At 33.0% G+C, this 16852-nt stretch overlaps 2 protein-coding genes across 2 annotated transcripts; one reads left to right on the forward strand and one right to left on the reverse strand.

Moving 5' to 3' along the window:
• Positions 1–10154: 10154 nt before the first annotated feature.
• On the forward strand, positions 10155–13681 carry LOC125854536 (bet1-like protein At4g14600). The gene is made up of 4 exons (XM_049534117.1): positions 10155–10330; positions 10430–10553; positions 12354–12410; positions 13426–13681. The coding sequence occupies exons 1-4, from the start codon at positions 10272–10274 to the stop codon at positions 13585–13587; spliced, it is 402 nt and encodes a 133-aa protein (XP_049390074.1). The 5' UTR covers positions 10155–10271; the 3' UTR covers positions 13588–13681.
• Positions 13682–13820: 139 nt separating this feature from the next.
• On the reverse strand, positions 13821–15836 carry LOC125854524 (uncharacterized). The gene is made up of 2 exons (XM_049534103.1): positions 14616–15836; positions 13821–14423 (listed from the first exon to the last, which is right to left on the reverse strand). The coding sequence occupies exons 1-2, from the start codon at positions 15624–15626 to the stop codon at positions 14025–14027; spliced, it is 1410 nt and encodes a 469-aa protein (XP_049390060.1). The 5' UTR covers positions 15627–15836; the 3' UTR covers positions 13821–14024.
• Positions 15837–16852: the final 1016 nt, after the last annotated feature.

Consider the following 16852-nt stretch of genomic DNA (forward strand, 5'->3'; position numbering starts at 1 on the left):
TTACATTTAAAAAAGAATTATGAATATTAGATATTTAATTAATGGAATTATATGAAAAATAATATGTTAACTATAAAATAATAGAAAATAATAATAAAATAATGAAAAAGTGAAATAGAGAGGTGAATAGTAGTTCTCCAAATTTGGAGAACTACTATTCACCTCTCTATAAATGGAGAATAGAGAGTAATTTAGAGGGTGGTTGGAGAGCCCTTTCTCTATTTTACTCTCCAAATATAGAGAATGGAGAGTAAAATAGAGTGGGGTTGGAGATGGTCTAAGTGTTTGGGGAAGGAACTATGGAAGTTAGAGAGGTTTAGAGAGGAAGAACAAAAGAGAAAAGTCGGAAGTCGCTGGGCAAAAGGGCTGGGGCGCCGCGCCTGCCAGAGCGCCACGAAAACTTCTCTGAAGTTGGCCTCTGGCGCGTCGCGCCAGCCAGACTTCTCTGAAGTTTGAGGGCTTGCGCTAGGGACGCCAATTCTCCCCATTCGTTCCCCACCTTTTCGTACTTGTTCCTAAGCGATATACCTATGTTTTCTAGTTGTTTCCAACACTCTAAGGTACATCTAAACATCATGAAATCATCCGTAAACATGAGATCATGAACCTTGAATCCATGTCCAATTCAAGGAAAGTTAAGATCAAAGTCAAAGAAGTTAAGAGTCAAGTCTAGAAGTTAAAAAATAAGTCAAAACAAAGTTTCTTGAAGTTTTCAAGAGTCTTTATTAAACGTTTAAACTTCGTTTTAAGGCTCAAGTTTCAAGTAAAGTAAAGAATTGAGTTCATTTCTCAAAAGTTATTAGGAGACTAAGTATTCCCAAAGAGTTTATAAATGTTTTCACATTTGAGCAAGAAAGAGAACATTGATTCCAAAAGAGCTTTTAAGCTAAGTTTTCAGTAATTACCTCAATTCAAAGAAAGAGTTTTATTTTTACAAACATATGAGCTAAGTATATTTTGGGAGTAGTATTGAGCACCGATATGGGGATGCGAGTTCATATTAACTCAAGTCTCCATAAACCATGTAGCCATCATGGGTAGTAAAGGAACATACTTTTAGATGACTCATTAAGATGCTTTTAGCATAGACTAGTGGATCCACTAAGTTAAGCGTTGTATATGACGGCAAAATATAGGATAGTTCTGGCAGCGTGGGCAAGAAGCTGCATCACCACTTAGGCTCATAGTGGTGGTTGTCGGTTAGAGAATCTCCCACAAAAGTTATATTACTTTTATATTTAAGTAAAGTTGAGTTTGTTATTGCTTTATCTTTAACGAACTAAGTTGTTTACACTGCTTTACAAGCTTTATATATATTGCATGTGTCTTATTTCTTTATATTGAGTTAAGTTGTTCATGAGTTAAAATAGAGCCATGGTAAGTGTTTATTTGTACTTCTTTCAAGCTTAAGTTGTTGTTTAGCTTTCCAACTCGCATACTCGTACATTCAATGTACTGATGCCAGTTGGCCTTCATCTTATTATGATGCAGACACAGGTAACTAGGATCAGCATCCAACACGCCGTTGATCCAGTTGAGCACTCCAAAGTCAGTAGACTCTGTTATTTCGCTTTCCTAGTTTTGCTTTATTAGGATGTTGTGGGGTCAATCCCAACATTCATCTCAATATTATAGAGGCTTCATAGACAGTCAGACAGTTAGTATTGAGTCTCTCATCTATGTATTTGCAGATACTTTGTTTTGAGACATAAGTTGTCATTTTGGCTAAGATGTTATCATTTAAACTATTGCATTGAGCTTATTTTGTTGATTAAGTCTTCCGCTGAGTTCAGAAAGCCAGGACAAGGGTTCGCTTGGGGCCAACAATGGTCTCCGAGTGCCGGCCACGTCCATGGTGTAGGCTCGGGGCGTGACAATTGGCATTTCTACAAGTCCCTTTACGCTAATCTCTTGTCCTTAGCACTATAGACCAACTCCGTACATATTTTCTCAAGATTCTTAACGTTTTTGGTAGAAAGAATGATCCTAATCAATCTTCTCTCGAGCCCCTCTAGCCTTGGTTTTATCAGCTTCATCGTCGCATACGCGGATACGCCATACTTTGATTTGATGAAGAAGATGAAGACCTAGCCGCAATTTCAATTTTCTTTAAGGAAGGTGGGAGCAAATTTCAATGGAAAAGAAGAGAACATTTGAAAAAAAATAAAAAATCAAAGTGTTTTTGTTAAGATTCGGGTCGGATTATCCTCACTTTTATTAATATTTAAATTTAATTAAAATAGTCAAAAAGGTGAGCATCACACGCCTCTTCATAGATGAGGAAATGAGTCAAAATGGTCTATTTACAAGGGTATTTAATATTTTTATGGGGTAATAGGTCGTATGCAAAGTTAAGGTATCTTTTTGAAAATTGAGGACAATTTCAGTGGTGACTTTATGTCTTTTCTTAATAAAGAACTTATAGTTGAGTGATTTTTTGAGAAGATAACTTATATTTGAATAACTTTTGAGTTAAAAATTAAAGTAGAGTGACTTTCTGAAAAAAGAGTCCATAGTTGAGTAACCATTTGAGATATTATCTCAGGGAAACAAAATTGTCATAGTAAATGATCAATTTAATAATTCTTTTGAAATAAAATATTTTTCTTTATATATACCAGTCCTTTTTTTTAAGGCTCAAAAATACCCCTAAACTATCAAAAATAGCTCAAATTTACCCTCAAACTATATTCTGGCTCAAAATTACCCTTCCCGTCAAAGTATTGGGTCATACTTACCTTTCTAATTAACAGAAGTATGTTAAGTGCCACGTGGACACCACATAAGCACCAAACATTTCTCACTTTCACATAGACTAATAAGATCCCTAATATCTAATTTTCCCCTCATTTCTCTTAAGATACGATTTCACCCATTTTCCCTCATTTTCGTTGTTAAATTAAGAAACGATTTCACAAATTTCTTCAGTTCAGATAACGAGATCAAAGACAAATTAGCCGTTTTAAGATAAAACATACCATTTAGCAAATGTAAGATGGCAGCAACACTTGTATTAAGTGTTGGTTGCAACAAACTGCCTATAACCATCACTGGGTTTATTGTAACCATATCGAAAGCTTTCTCTTTCACAAACTTCCACGCAGCATCCTTAGCTAATGTTGCGAAATCAACTTCGAAATCCAGCCGCGAAATCAACTTCGAAACCCAGCCGTGAAATGAAGAAATTTGTGAAATCGTTTCTTACCCTAGCCGCGAAAATAAGGGGAAATGGTGAAATCGTATCTTTAGAGAAATGAGGGGAAAATTAGATATTAGGGATCTTATTAGTCTTTGTGGAAGTGAAAAATGTTTGGCGCTTATGTGGCGTCTATGTGGTGTCCACGTGGCACTGAACATACTTTTGTTAATTAGAAGGGTAAGTATGACCCAATACTTCAACGGAAAGGGTAATTTTGAGCCAGAATATAGTTTAAGGGTAAATCTGAGCTATTTCTGATAGTTTAGGGGTATTTTTGAGCGTTTTTCGTTTTTAGAAAGGTTCTTTCTTCTAAGACCATCTCCAACCCACCTCTATTTTACTCTCCATTCTCTATATTTGGAGAGTAAAATAGAGAATGAGCTCTAGAGCAACCACTCTTTAATTAACTCTCTATTCTTCATTTATAGAGAGGTGAATAGTAGTTCTCCAAATTTGGAGAACTACTATTCACAGTCTCCATTTCACTTTTTCATTATTTTATTACATTTATATTATTTTGTAATTAACACATTATTTTTAATATAAGGTCATTAATTAAATATCTAACATTCGTAATTCTTTTTAAATGTAATATGACATTTTAAAAAATATATTATTTGATATACACTACTTTCATCCCAAATTAATAATATTTCAATTTTTTTAAATTTTCATCACTTTAATATAATTTGATATTATTATTAATTTTCACTATGAAGAATGCACAAAAGTAAAATGATAAGATGGAAATTTTAATTTAAAAATATAATACGTAACATAATTATTTAAATATTAGATAACAAAACATAATAATTTATCGCAACAATAATTCAGTAATCCGGTAGGTCGTTTCCTGATTTAACAATATTCGGAAAAAAATTAGTGTATGATCCAAAGAATTGTTATGGTTGTGATTACGGTTATGCTCATTGATTTATGTAATTTTTATGTAATTGTATTTCATTCATGATTTCACTTTTATTTGAATTGTACATTAATTTGTATATTATATATTAACTTGCAATTTATGTTATTTAGAAATTTAGAATAAAATAAAATTTTATATTAAATAATGAATTTGAAAAAATAAAATTTTATATTACGTAAAAATTATATAAAGTAATTATTTGAAAAAAAAGAGAGAAATGATTTATATTATGAAATAAGGAAATGCAAATGAAATAGAGATAATAATATAATATTGAGGAGAGAGAAGAAGATTTTTTTTAGAGAGTAAAATAGAAAATTGGGTTGAAGTTGGTTGTTTGAAAAAATAGAGAATTCTATATTTGAAGAGTAAAATAGAAGGCAAGATTGGAGATGCCCTAACTGAAGAGTTTTTCTTCAACTTTTGACCTTCTTATATTTTTTATTTTCTATATAAAATTAGAAGTTAAAAGAAAGAATCATTGAACTTGAAATATGGTTTATTTTAATTATTTCTATTACTTATTAATCTAATGAAATAGATTTCTAGACTATTACTAAGTAGAGTAATAAAGTACCTATCAAAATATATCGGAATATGATAGGGAGGGATTCTGGCGTTTTTGACTTTCAACATATTTCATTTTGACTGTCAAAATTGGTATACTTGTAGTTGTCGTCACTGCTTAGCTACTACCTTGCCACGTCACCCATCTCTTCTTCTAAATACACGTTTAAGTACTGTATTAATTAAGATGTTAGTCTTTAACTCTTAAGATGTGAATATTTTATAATTCATACTATTTATATTTTTAATATTAAAATATATAAAAGTTCGGTTTATTTTTAAATCGATAAATATAAAAAATAATTTAATACTACACTATTAAAATAATTTTAAATAATTATATCGTGATTAATAGTTATTGGTGTCAATTGCTGATTTGGGATGAATTTGGTTGTTAATGGTGTTAGTGATAGTGGCCAATGATGTGAGTATCTAACACTAATTCGAGTAGTTGATATAGTGGTGACATATAGTTATATATAGGAAAAAGACATAAATTTATTTCTGAACTTGTCTCGAAAAGTCAGTTACACACTTAAATTAATATGACCTATTACACATCTCTGCTACTAAATAGTGAATTTTTTTACCCCCTAAAATGTGTAGCACCACTCTCACAATGAGAGGTGTATCACACTTGCACCACATCAATGTCATGTCACTGCCACATCGGATGCCATGTCAAATTTTGACTAAAATTCTCCATATCATTCAATTGTTTCTTCTTCAATGAACACCACCATGAAACCACTACCATTGCCGCCATATTACTACCAAATCTATATATTTCACAATGAAAATCAAAATAGTCACCATAAATTTCATCACCTACGATCAAATCCACTATCGAAATATACTATCAGTATATCACCAATATCCCCATAAAAATTAGAAAGATCCACAACAAAATTTGACACTCATAAACAAACTCATCACCAAAATTACATCATCACCAGCAAAATGTACAAACCCACCACCAAATATCACTACTACCATTGTCGATGTTGATTTTTTCTTCTCCACCACCTTCAATTCCCGCTTCTTTGTTACCCCACACCAACAAATCAATCATTATATTTTATTTTTTAAACTTAATCATCAATTTTATCAACCACCAACAAAGCTGAATAGAAAAATAAAATATAATAAAATGGTGAAATCGAATAAGCATTAAAATAGGATATGATGGGGGGAAGAGGATTTTGGTGGAGGTATAGTGGGGTGGATGGAAATTAGGTATGAAAAAAATACGGAAAAGGTTTAAAAATACCCNTACACTATTAAAATAATTTTAAATAATTATATCGTGATTAATAGTTATTGGTGTCAATTGCTGATTTGGGATGAATTTGGTTGTTAATGGTGTTAGTGATAGTGGCCAATGATGTGAGTATCTAACACTAATTCGAGTAGTTGATATAGTGGTGACATATAGTTATATATAGGAAAAAGACATAAATTTATTTCTGAACTTGTCTCGAAAAGTCAGTTACACACTTAAATTAATATGACCTATTACACATCTCTGCTACTAAATAGTGAATTTTTTTACCCCCTAAAATGTGTAGCACCACTCTCACAATGAGAGGTGTATCACACTTGCACCACATCAATGTCATGTCACTGCCACATCGGATGCCATGTCAAATTTTGACTAAAATTCTCCATATCATTCAATTGTTTCTTCTTCAATGAACACCACCATGAAACCACTACCATTGCGACCATATTACTACCAAATTTATATATTTCACAATGAAAATCAAAATAGTCACCATAAATTTCACCACCTACGATCAAATTCACTATCGAAATATACTATCAGTATATCACCAATATCCCCATAAAAATTAGAAAGATCCACAACAAAATTTGACACTCATAAACAAACTCATCACCAAAATTACATTATCACCAGCAAAATGTACAAATCCACCACCAAATATCACTACCACCATTGTCGATATTGATTTTTCTTCTCCGCCACCTTCAATTCCCACTTCTTTGTCACCCCACGCCAACAAATCAATCATTATATTTTATTTTTTAAACTTAATCATCAATTTTATCAACCACCAACAAAGCCGAATAGAAAAATAAAATATAATGAAAATGGTGAAATCGAATAAGCATTAAAATAGGATATGATGGGGGGAAGAGGATTTTGGTTGAGGTATAGTGGGGTGGATGGAAATTGGGTATGAAAAAAAATACGGAAAAGGGTGGGTCAAAAATACCCCTGAACTATGCAAAATAGATCACTTATACCCTCTATTACATTTTGGGATAAAAAATACCCCCGTTGTTATTCCAAGAGACCACAAATACCTCAAGAGTTAACTACCTAAATTTTTTGTGACGTGGCAAGCCACATAGGACTAATCCCTCTACCTAAGCGTTGTCAACTTGGATTCACTACAAAAGAACTAAACCTTTAGCGGCGATAAAAGTTGCCACAAAATCCCAAAAATATTGTCACTAAAGGTTATGAGTGATTTTTAGTGGTGACTAAGGCTGCAACAACCATTTCCTAATATAACATATTTTTTAACAAAAAAAATATGATAATTAATTTTTGGTTGCCACCTAATTTTCTAAAATAAATAACATGCACTATCAATATTAAAAACATCTAATATTAATACGAAAATCATCAAAATTACTTCTCGATTCAAATCTTCTACTACATAATGCATCATTGTACATTTTATGCATTTACATATGACATAAAAATAAAACATATAATGTCCTCAAACTGCTCCTTGATTGATATCCTTTGTGATTTAATTTTTTTAAAAACAATGAAGAAAAAAACACAAAATTAGAATTTAATGTTAAAAATCAGTTAAAACCCTTAGTGACAATATTCTGGGCTTGCTAATGGTCTAGTTCTTTTGTAGTGAATTATAGTTGACAATGCTTAGGTGGAGGGATTAGTCCCACTTGGCTTGCCACGTCACTAAAAATTTGGGGTGTTAACTTTTGAGGGTATCTGTGGTCTCTTAGGATGACGGCAGGGGCATTTTTGATCCAAAAATGTAACGAAGGGTATAAATGGTCTATTTCGCTTAGTTCAGGGTCAATTCTGATCCTTTTCTGAAAAAAAAAATAAAGAAGAAGAAGAAGATGGTTGCAAGAAGCATAGGCGTTGGGTGGGAGGTAGAGGGTGGAGGGTGGGGGTAGGGTGATAGTGAAAAGAAGATTTTAATTTATTTTTTTACTTTATTTACTGTTAAACGTGTTTTTTTTTGCCACGTCAGTTTTAGGAGGTAAAAAATATATTTTTAAATAGTAAAGGTGTGTAATAAATCATCACGATAGTTTAAATGTGGAACAGACTTTTCGAGGCAAGTTCAAGAGTGAATTTATGCCTTTTCCCTTATATATATATTTTTTTTCTCCCTTTTCCCTTATATATAGTATATGCTTCCAAGAAAATAAAGAAACAAATAAATGATCTATATTAATATTTAATTATACTTGGCTGATACTTATATTTATTGTTTTGGCGTCTTTCTCCTTGTAGTGTGGAAAACTATTATTTATAGGGCTGGCATGTGCCATAAATTTTCTTGCCATCTCTATTTCAATTTCTTTTAGTTTCAAATTTCAAACTAAAATAGCATATCTTTCATCATTTATTTAACTAATTAGAAGTGTCCAGGAAGTGTTGACATAGTTTTAATATTTTAATTAGATTAGACGAGAAAAAGTTACAACAATAACATAATCAATAATCAATGAAATTTCATAAATTAGATCTCAAAAAATAGAATGTATTTCGATCTTATTACTGTCCATCGTAAAGGGAAATGCTAAATGACCAGAAAATTTGATCAGAATTTGGCCAGAAATTTAAAAAGTCTATAATATCTTTTTTATTTTAAAATAAACTGATCTTTTTTTCTTCATTAATTAAAAGGTATTAAAATTAAAATGGTAAAATTATTCAAAAAGGTAAAATAACATATTTACGTAGTGTGAAATATGTTATTTTACCATTCTGATCAAATTCTGACCAAATTTTCTGGCTAAAAGGATTTTTCCCTTTGTAAAAATAGATAGATTGTTTCTAAAAAGTTCTTGTGAAAGTAAGTTTTTAAAAGAGCAACTTTCACATATAGCAAACATAAAAATTATATTTGTATGTTATAGCTATAGTTTGCATAATTGCGCTCCATATCAAATTTTATGTTTGCTATGGAGCTTTTGATTTGTATAATTCATTAGATACATCTAAGTTTACACAAATTATTCAGTTTTGTATAAATTCATTTATACATTGTAATTTGTCTAATAAGATCTGTATTTGTATAATTATAAGTGTATAGGACGAAAACATATGTATTTGTATTTGTATATACACTTTTCTCTCACTTTATACAAACACAAACATATTTTATACCGAAATGTATAAAATGACTAATTGTATACTGAAAATAGCTAATTGTATACCGAATCAAATGACAAAAAAAAAGGGATATTTACTGCGAATTACAAATAAAATAAACTATGGCTATAACATTTAATTTGAATTAATAGTTTGTTATTTCATACTCCCTCCATTCCATATTAAGTTAATTTTTGAGGTGTTTCACACCCTTTAAGAAAAGTAGATTAAGACATAAATTGAACCTAGTTTTCCATTTTTATCCTTATTAATTATTGTCAAATTTATGATTAAAATAACTAAATATTAATTAATCACTAATTCCAAAACTAACTAATGAAGGGTAAAATTGGAAGAACACTCTAAAAATAGTCTTGAAAACTGAACAATTAAGTTAATTTATAAAATGAAAAATATCTCAAAAATTAACTTAATATGGAATGGAGGGAGTACCATTTTCTCTTTTTAAAACTTACTTAGTTAGGAATTTGTTACTCCTTTCGTCCCTATTTACTTGTCCATATTTCCTCTTTTAGATGTCCCTATTTACTTGTCCATTTTGACAAATCAAGAAAGGACAATTTTTTTTTTCCTATTATACCCTCATTTAAACTTCTTGAAAATTTAAACTTCCCCCAACATTGATTAGTTATCTTGAATAAATTTACTTTGGAATCATAATTAATAAAGGCAAAATTATAACTTCACTATGCTAATCATTGTTACCTTAGTATGTATGTCATTTCTAAAGTGGACAATTAAATAGGGACGGAGGGAGTAATAAATATCTGGCCGCATGGCGTGCGTGTTGTATTTTAAATTTTTTTAGAGGTGAACGGTCAATCGAAATGGACACATAACTTAATCCTGCGTGGCATCAAATCATTGGTTGAGCCTACCCATCAACCCAATAAGCAGGTGGGTCTACATCTGAGCACAACTCATATCACTTGGCAAATTAATAGCCGTTAGATTGTTTAATCGAACGGTGAACATGCACTCTCAATGTCATCCGATATACCAAATGAAAAAGGTAACAGGCTGTGACTCACAGCAATTTTCTTTTAACCGAACAGAGAATTGAAGTACTCGACGATCTTTGGCAGCACGGAACCAAAGTTTCATTCCTTGTACGATAGTTTCAAGTTTTTCTTAGGGTTTCAAGGTTCCTTCAGTATTCTCTTTCAATGGCTTCTAGCTCTCATAGAGGCGGTGATTTCTACGGTGCTGCTTCCTATAGATCCAGGTATTTACCGAAAAAAAGTTTTTTATCATTTTCTAAATTACACTTTCTTTTGGTTTACTTTTGAGGAAATTAAGATGTTTTATGCGTTTGATTAATCAGGGATGGATTGAGTACGAGGCAAGTAGGTGGTGCAGATGAAATACAGTTGCGGATTGATCCGATGCACGGAGACCTAGATGATGAGATCACAGGTCTTCGCAAGCAAGTAAAACAGCTCAGAAATGTATGTTTCCCTAACACTTTGTCTTTGTTTCCAATTTTGATTTTGTAGGAGAATAGCTATTGCATAACTGGTGGCGTTTGTAAGATTAATGTAAATTTCAAATTTGGTGATGTGTTATTCTGTTAGAACATAATATTCATTAGAAAACCAAAATGAAACTTGCTAGGCTTAGAGACACGTAAACACGCTTCTCTAAGATAGTTGAAAAATCTCCTCGAGCAAATAGATAGCTGAAGTCTCTCTACGACCAAACAGAAATATTGTGGCAGCTCTATCTTGGTGATCATAACTTTACGTATTTCAGAAATGTTGATCTTCTATTCATGAATCTAGGATTTTATATTTTGATCAATGTGTCCCTTAAATGCTTTTCAATTAAAAAAATTACTGTACTTCTTAGGATTCCAAAGATACCAGCCCTGTTTACATGCTAAGAGTTCTTGAAAATTCTAAAATATGTTAGATAAAGTTCATGAATATGAGATATATGAATTTAGGACATCAAGAATGGATCTGATATAAATTTCACAAATTCATTTTGGATATTCATAAACTACTTTAGAAATCCAAAAGACTAAAATCTATTTAATAAAATTCGTTGTTTCAAAATTTATTGAAACATCATCTAACAATCTCCCGCTAGTTTCAAAATATGAAAATAAGGACAGTTCTAGTAATATAAATCAATGATGATGCCTTAACTTGATAATAAATCTGCTATTTTTAGTCTTCAAGTGATTGTTACAACTTACAATGGTAAAGCGAGACAAGTTATGTGAGAAGATTATTGGAGGATGGCATAACATCTCTTCAATATGTGCGTTCTTGGTCTAACTTAGTAGATCCTTTGTACATTACCTATAATTTTTTTTAGTTAATTCGCTGTCTAAAAGATCAGACGAAGAGTTGGTGGTTGAATCTTGTAAAAGAATGATTATAACGCGTATTGTAAATTAATTGTACTCAATGGATACTCTACCTAGTGATATTATCTTAGGTTCAAACTTCATAGGGATAAATAAGTGATATTGCAGTTCTTGAGCCTAATAATAATTTTTTAATTTCCTGAAATATATAATGGATGTGCATATTTTCTTTTAATGCTACTTCACGTGGCTTAGTTGAATCACATAGTTAGTGTTTTAATGATCCAAATGTCGGTGGTATGCGGAGGATTCTCTGTTGACTGGCTAAGCAATTGATGGAGAGTGGAAATGGAAATTGAGAGTGAGTGTGTTATCTTTAATTGATCAAATCATCCTGGATAAGAAAATTAATTTCACTCATACTTTTGCATTTACACCTATGCATCAGCATCATAGGTGTGTCAGTTGCAATATCTTAGACTTAAATTTCAAACCGGACTAAAGTTTAGTATTTCTAGTTGAACATTGCTTTGGGTGTAAATCCTGAAGATCTTCATATATCATATGTCCTTATTAGATGCATCTTTTCCAATCCCTCATTTGTTGGGCCTACTTGCTACTCTCTCCGTCCCAATTTCTGTGATAGTGTTTGACTAGGTGTGAAGTTTGAAAGGAAAATTTTTGAAACTTGTGGTGTAAAATAAGGCGTAAATATTTGTATGACTATAAATCATCTCAGTAAGGATAAAATGGAAGTTTAAAGCTAATTGTTACTAATTATAGAATTGTGTCATTCTTTTAGGGACTGAATACAAAGGAAAGAGTGTCACATAAATTGGGGATGGGATAGAGGGAGTATATTATATTTGTCATGGTTTCAATTTGTATACCTATTTATCCTTTTGCTTGTTCTTATAAATATTTTATGTTGCAGGTAGCACAAGAAATTGAGTCGGAAGCAAAGTATCAGAATGATTTTATTAACCAACTGGTATGCCATGAACTCATTCTCCCTTTTTCCTAGTATGTATGACATCTTTAAGACATCTCAGTCACTTCTCTATATATTTCATATGCTTTAACAATAAATTTTAGTATATTAGAGCTTTTTTGGTATTTATTTTCTTATTACTATTACTAGATAACAATTTAACATGAACCAGAATTATATTTAATCTTATAAACGAGGAAAAAGTTTTTAATTGCTTACCTTTTTTTATTGCCTTATGCCTCTCTTTCTCTCTCTTACCCTTTCTCCTTCTACAATCTGGGAATTGCAATTGTTATTACTATAACTCTCTTAGAAGGGGCTTGTTTGGTGTGAGGGATTAAAAATAATAGTGATGTGATAAGGAAATAGTGATGGGATAAATAAAATTTATGTTGTTTGGTTGCCATGTTTGGGATAGCTTATCCCACCATTTATATCATAGTGATGGGATAAGTTATCCCATATACATGGTAGGATAAGTTATCCCAGGATAAGAACTTATCCTGGGATAACTTGTTTCCAACCAAACGACCCCCGTGTACTTGTAACCTTCCTTTCCCTTTCCTTACCATGCCAGCCAGCCTGAATGCCTTCGTTGTTCTATGCTCTCTCAAGTTCTTTGTAAATATGTCCTTGTCCATCAACTGACTATGATAATTGATAAGCCCACTTTTTTTCTCCTTTGTTCTTGAGGGTAATGTGTTCGGGTTACTGGACAATAAACTGTTATAACTGTTATATTCAACTGATTCTAAATCTGAATGATGTATTTTCTAGGAGCTATCCCTTTTAGCAAACTAAAATGCTGCAGCTTTAGTTGCTTCAGGCCGTTAGAACTTAGAAGTACTAAACTTCCTAGAGTTAGCTTGGCATTGTTTATAAACATGTTGATTGGTCGGTCTGTCTGGGATTCTCATCCTGTATGCTTAATTTATTGATTATGGAATCATTCTTACTTGTATGTTACATGACTTCCCCATTTCCTTAAAAACTTACACTTATCCCTTTATCACAGCAAATGACATTGATCAAAGCTCAGGCAGGAGTAAAGAACAACATGAGACGGTTGAACAGGAGTATCATCCAAGAAGGATCAAACCATGTGATGCATGTGGTTCTTTTTGCTCTATTTTGCTTCTTTGTAATATATTGGTTGGCCAAATTTTCACGGAGATAAGTGCAACCCTACTTTCTATGTTGGTTTGCTGTTTCCTGGTACAAGTTCTGATGAAGACACAATCTATTCGAGCCATCAAACAGATTCTAAGCAGTGGCAGATTTTTAGTGATTTGGGAAGCAAGGGGGGCAACTGTAGGAACTCCGGATATTAGTCTTATGTAAAGTTTCCTAACCTGTAGAAACACCATGGGTTGCTATTAGTTTAACCTTTTTCTTTTCATTTTATTGTTCTTTGTAATTCTTGCTATATGACAATGACCATTGGGTGCTTGTCTAAGAAAAATGTGATTATGGTGCAATGGAGTATGTTGTATAATTCTTTCGTTAAAATAGCAGAGCCTGTTTTGCAGATGTTGGGCAAAACAGTGTATACATATGATTTTAACTCTTATGAAGTCTACCCTTATTTATGCTACTTAATGCTTTAACAGTAAGCTAGCAGGTACATGCTTTTGAATCATGTTGTTGCTTTGCTTGGTCTTCAGAGGGTTTCCCCACCTTGCTTAGCTTAACCTGATCAATCACTCTCCTTGCCCATTCTGCAAAATAGGTTTCGTTATGTCCAACCATGCCATCTTTATGAAAAAGAAAGCACTGCAGATGATCTTGTGGCGATGGACAATCTTTGCCTATTGGATCCCACCAGGCACCCTGATGTTTCATCCCCGATTGATCTGCCATCCAGTGGTGAGCATATTGTCCTACACCAGCATTCTCTAACCATCCTTTTGGGAAGAACTCCATTACACTGCTCTCGCGGTCCATGAAGAGCATATTTGTTAATTGTGCTCCATGTGGAGATGCAACAATGTCAGTGTTGGTCAGCACTTTCACCTGATAAATGACATTGACATTATTTCAGTGATTACCTGGATACTACTGAAGTTGCATGTAGTGTAATCTGAATCTTTGCTGATGGAAGTTTCTTGGTAAGATTTAGTTGAATATTTCATTCTGTAAAGTACTGCTTCATTGAAATTTCTGGGGTATACTGAATACTGATAGAAAGAAGGGAAAAATATGTACCTGGTCACAGAAAGATAAATCTTCCGACTGAACTATGTGCAGAATGCAGCCTTCAACTCGGGCACATTCCTTTGCAAATATATCAGTCACAGCAGTTGCATTCTTGAACGAGCGAGAACCTCTTCTCATTAGTAGTGTAAGTCTTATAATTGGAAATCCTCTTTCATTCATCTCTCTACCTTTGCCTGCAGGTTTAAGGCCACAGTAGCTCCTTGCTTTGCAGCGCAGAAGGTCGGACACCTTCAGCTTGTTCTCCCGCGTAATTTGGCCTAGATCATGCCTCATGACAATGGCTTTCTCAAAACAGTAAGGTACATCTCCTCTATCAAATCCTTCCACCTTGACTTCACCAAAACTAGCTTGCATAAGTTGTTGAAGCCATGATCCCATTCTTAATCTCAGTTCTCCCCAGTGGAATAGCACCCATCTTGTGGGCTTCAAGCACTCATTTTTCATTGACCATCTTACAAGAGGAGTCATTGCACATATTCCATGCCACAGATTTTCATGGTTGTAGTATGTGTCCGAAACAAATGTTAGGCCTTCCAATAGAATAGCAGATTCTGGAAGACTTCCTCGCCATGCCAAAGCATATGAATTCTTTGTGCCATCCCTAGTGTTCCTTCCTTTAAAGCAAAGAAGGCGTCCTTTGGATGCTTTGGAAGGGAAATACAAGTGTTCCGTCTCATTTTCCTCGAGTGTGTCATTCAAAGAGCTCATAAACCATGTGTGGCCAGTTGTGGCTGTTTCTCTAAATCTAAGGTCTACAAGGGGGAGGAAAGTAACAGAGATTTTGAGTTCTTCAGTCATGGTCTCGATGACACCGGAGTAATTTTCTTGAGAAAGAAAACCCCATCTTTGGGATCTTGCTGATAAAGAGAACTCAAAAGGGGATGAATACTGGATTTGGAAAAGGATGATAACCAGGAACAAGGAGGAAACAAAGATGCTGATGAATTTTGTGAAGCATTTTCTCTTGCTTTGTGTGCATAACTTGAGATGATCTTCCATTACCGTCAGTTATGCTAGAACTGAATCTTTTTAACTATTTCTGTGGCAAATCTAGTCTCGAGATTGGAAGTTAATCTATTTGAATAACTAGTTGACGTAAAGCTAGTGTTAGCATTTCTTACTCAAGTGATAAGCACAGGATGCAAAATTTGGAAAAGCAATCCCCATATACAGACGTATGCTTTGTGGATATTTTATTTATAAGAAGGGTCTAAGGTCAGAGATGGAGCCACGTTTTGCGTTAGTTTTATTGTTTTTTAAGTACTTGATTTATAGTTTCGTCAAACTTGCATTAAATTGTTCACTAGTCACAACTAATAATAGTATTTTATACTTGGGGATCCACCTTCCATGGCCCTTATCAAGATCTATGCAGTATTCTGTAAGTTTCAGTGAGGAAATCCATTCGCGCAGTTGGATTCTTTTCTCAAGAGGAAAAACGGATATAAATGTTGCTTAATAACTACATCTCAGTCCAAAACAAGTTGGGGTCGGCCACATTATTCTCGTTGACAACAAGGAAGCTTTTCTTGAGAGTATTGTATAATCTTGACAAAGAAAGTTATTTTTGTCAAGTTTTTGATCAAATTTGGCTATTACGTAGACTGGCAATTTTGATTAAACTTGGCTATTACGCAGACCAAATTGTTTGTCACGTCAAATAGTGCATCATAAATGAGTTCTATGTGTACCTTACACAAGTAGACGTAAGGTATGTGTACACTCTACTTGTGGACATTATTTGTAGGAAACGGATAGTTAACATACAATAGAGCATTTTCTAGAGTTTAAACTGGGTGATAATTTTATCTTTTAATCTCTTCAATCAATCACCAGTGAAAATACTTACAAAACCAATACTTTAATAAGTAGAAGGTACATTGAACTAAAAAGAAGACTTAGCTTTTAGAGTGGATTTCTTCCCCAGAGTAACCAATTAAATATAATCTCAAACTTTGCATAAAAACACATTGAGTTAAGTATTTTTCGTCACTTGTTGGTTTCTACGGAGTTAATCGTTTGACTTGTACATGGAGCAAGTACTAACTTATTTCGAGTTACTACTCTATAAGCATGGTTGTGTTTCCATAATAATTTTCTAACAGCTTTGAAGCCCATGGAGAAATGAGTCCTTGTTCTATTAGTTATTTTATCCATATATTTCATCCATGATTGTCTCAGACAGAAGTTATGGTTCCTATAGCCTGCATATTACTCCATTCGAC

Source organism: Solanum stenotomum, chromosome 2, assembly GCF_019186545.1.
Source record: "Solanum stenotomum isolate F172 chromosome 2, ASM1918654v1, whole genome shotgun sequence".
Taxonomy (NCBI): Eukaryota; Viridiplantae; Streptophyta; class Magnoliopsida; order Solanales; family Solanaceae; genus Solanum; species Solanum stenotomum.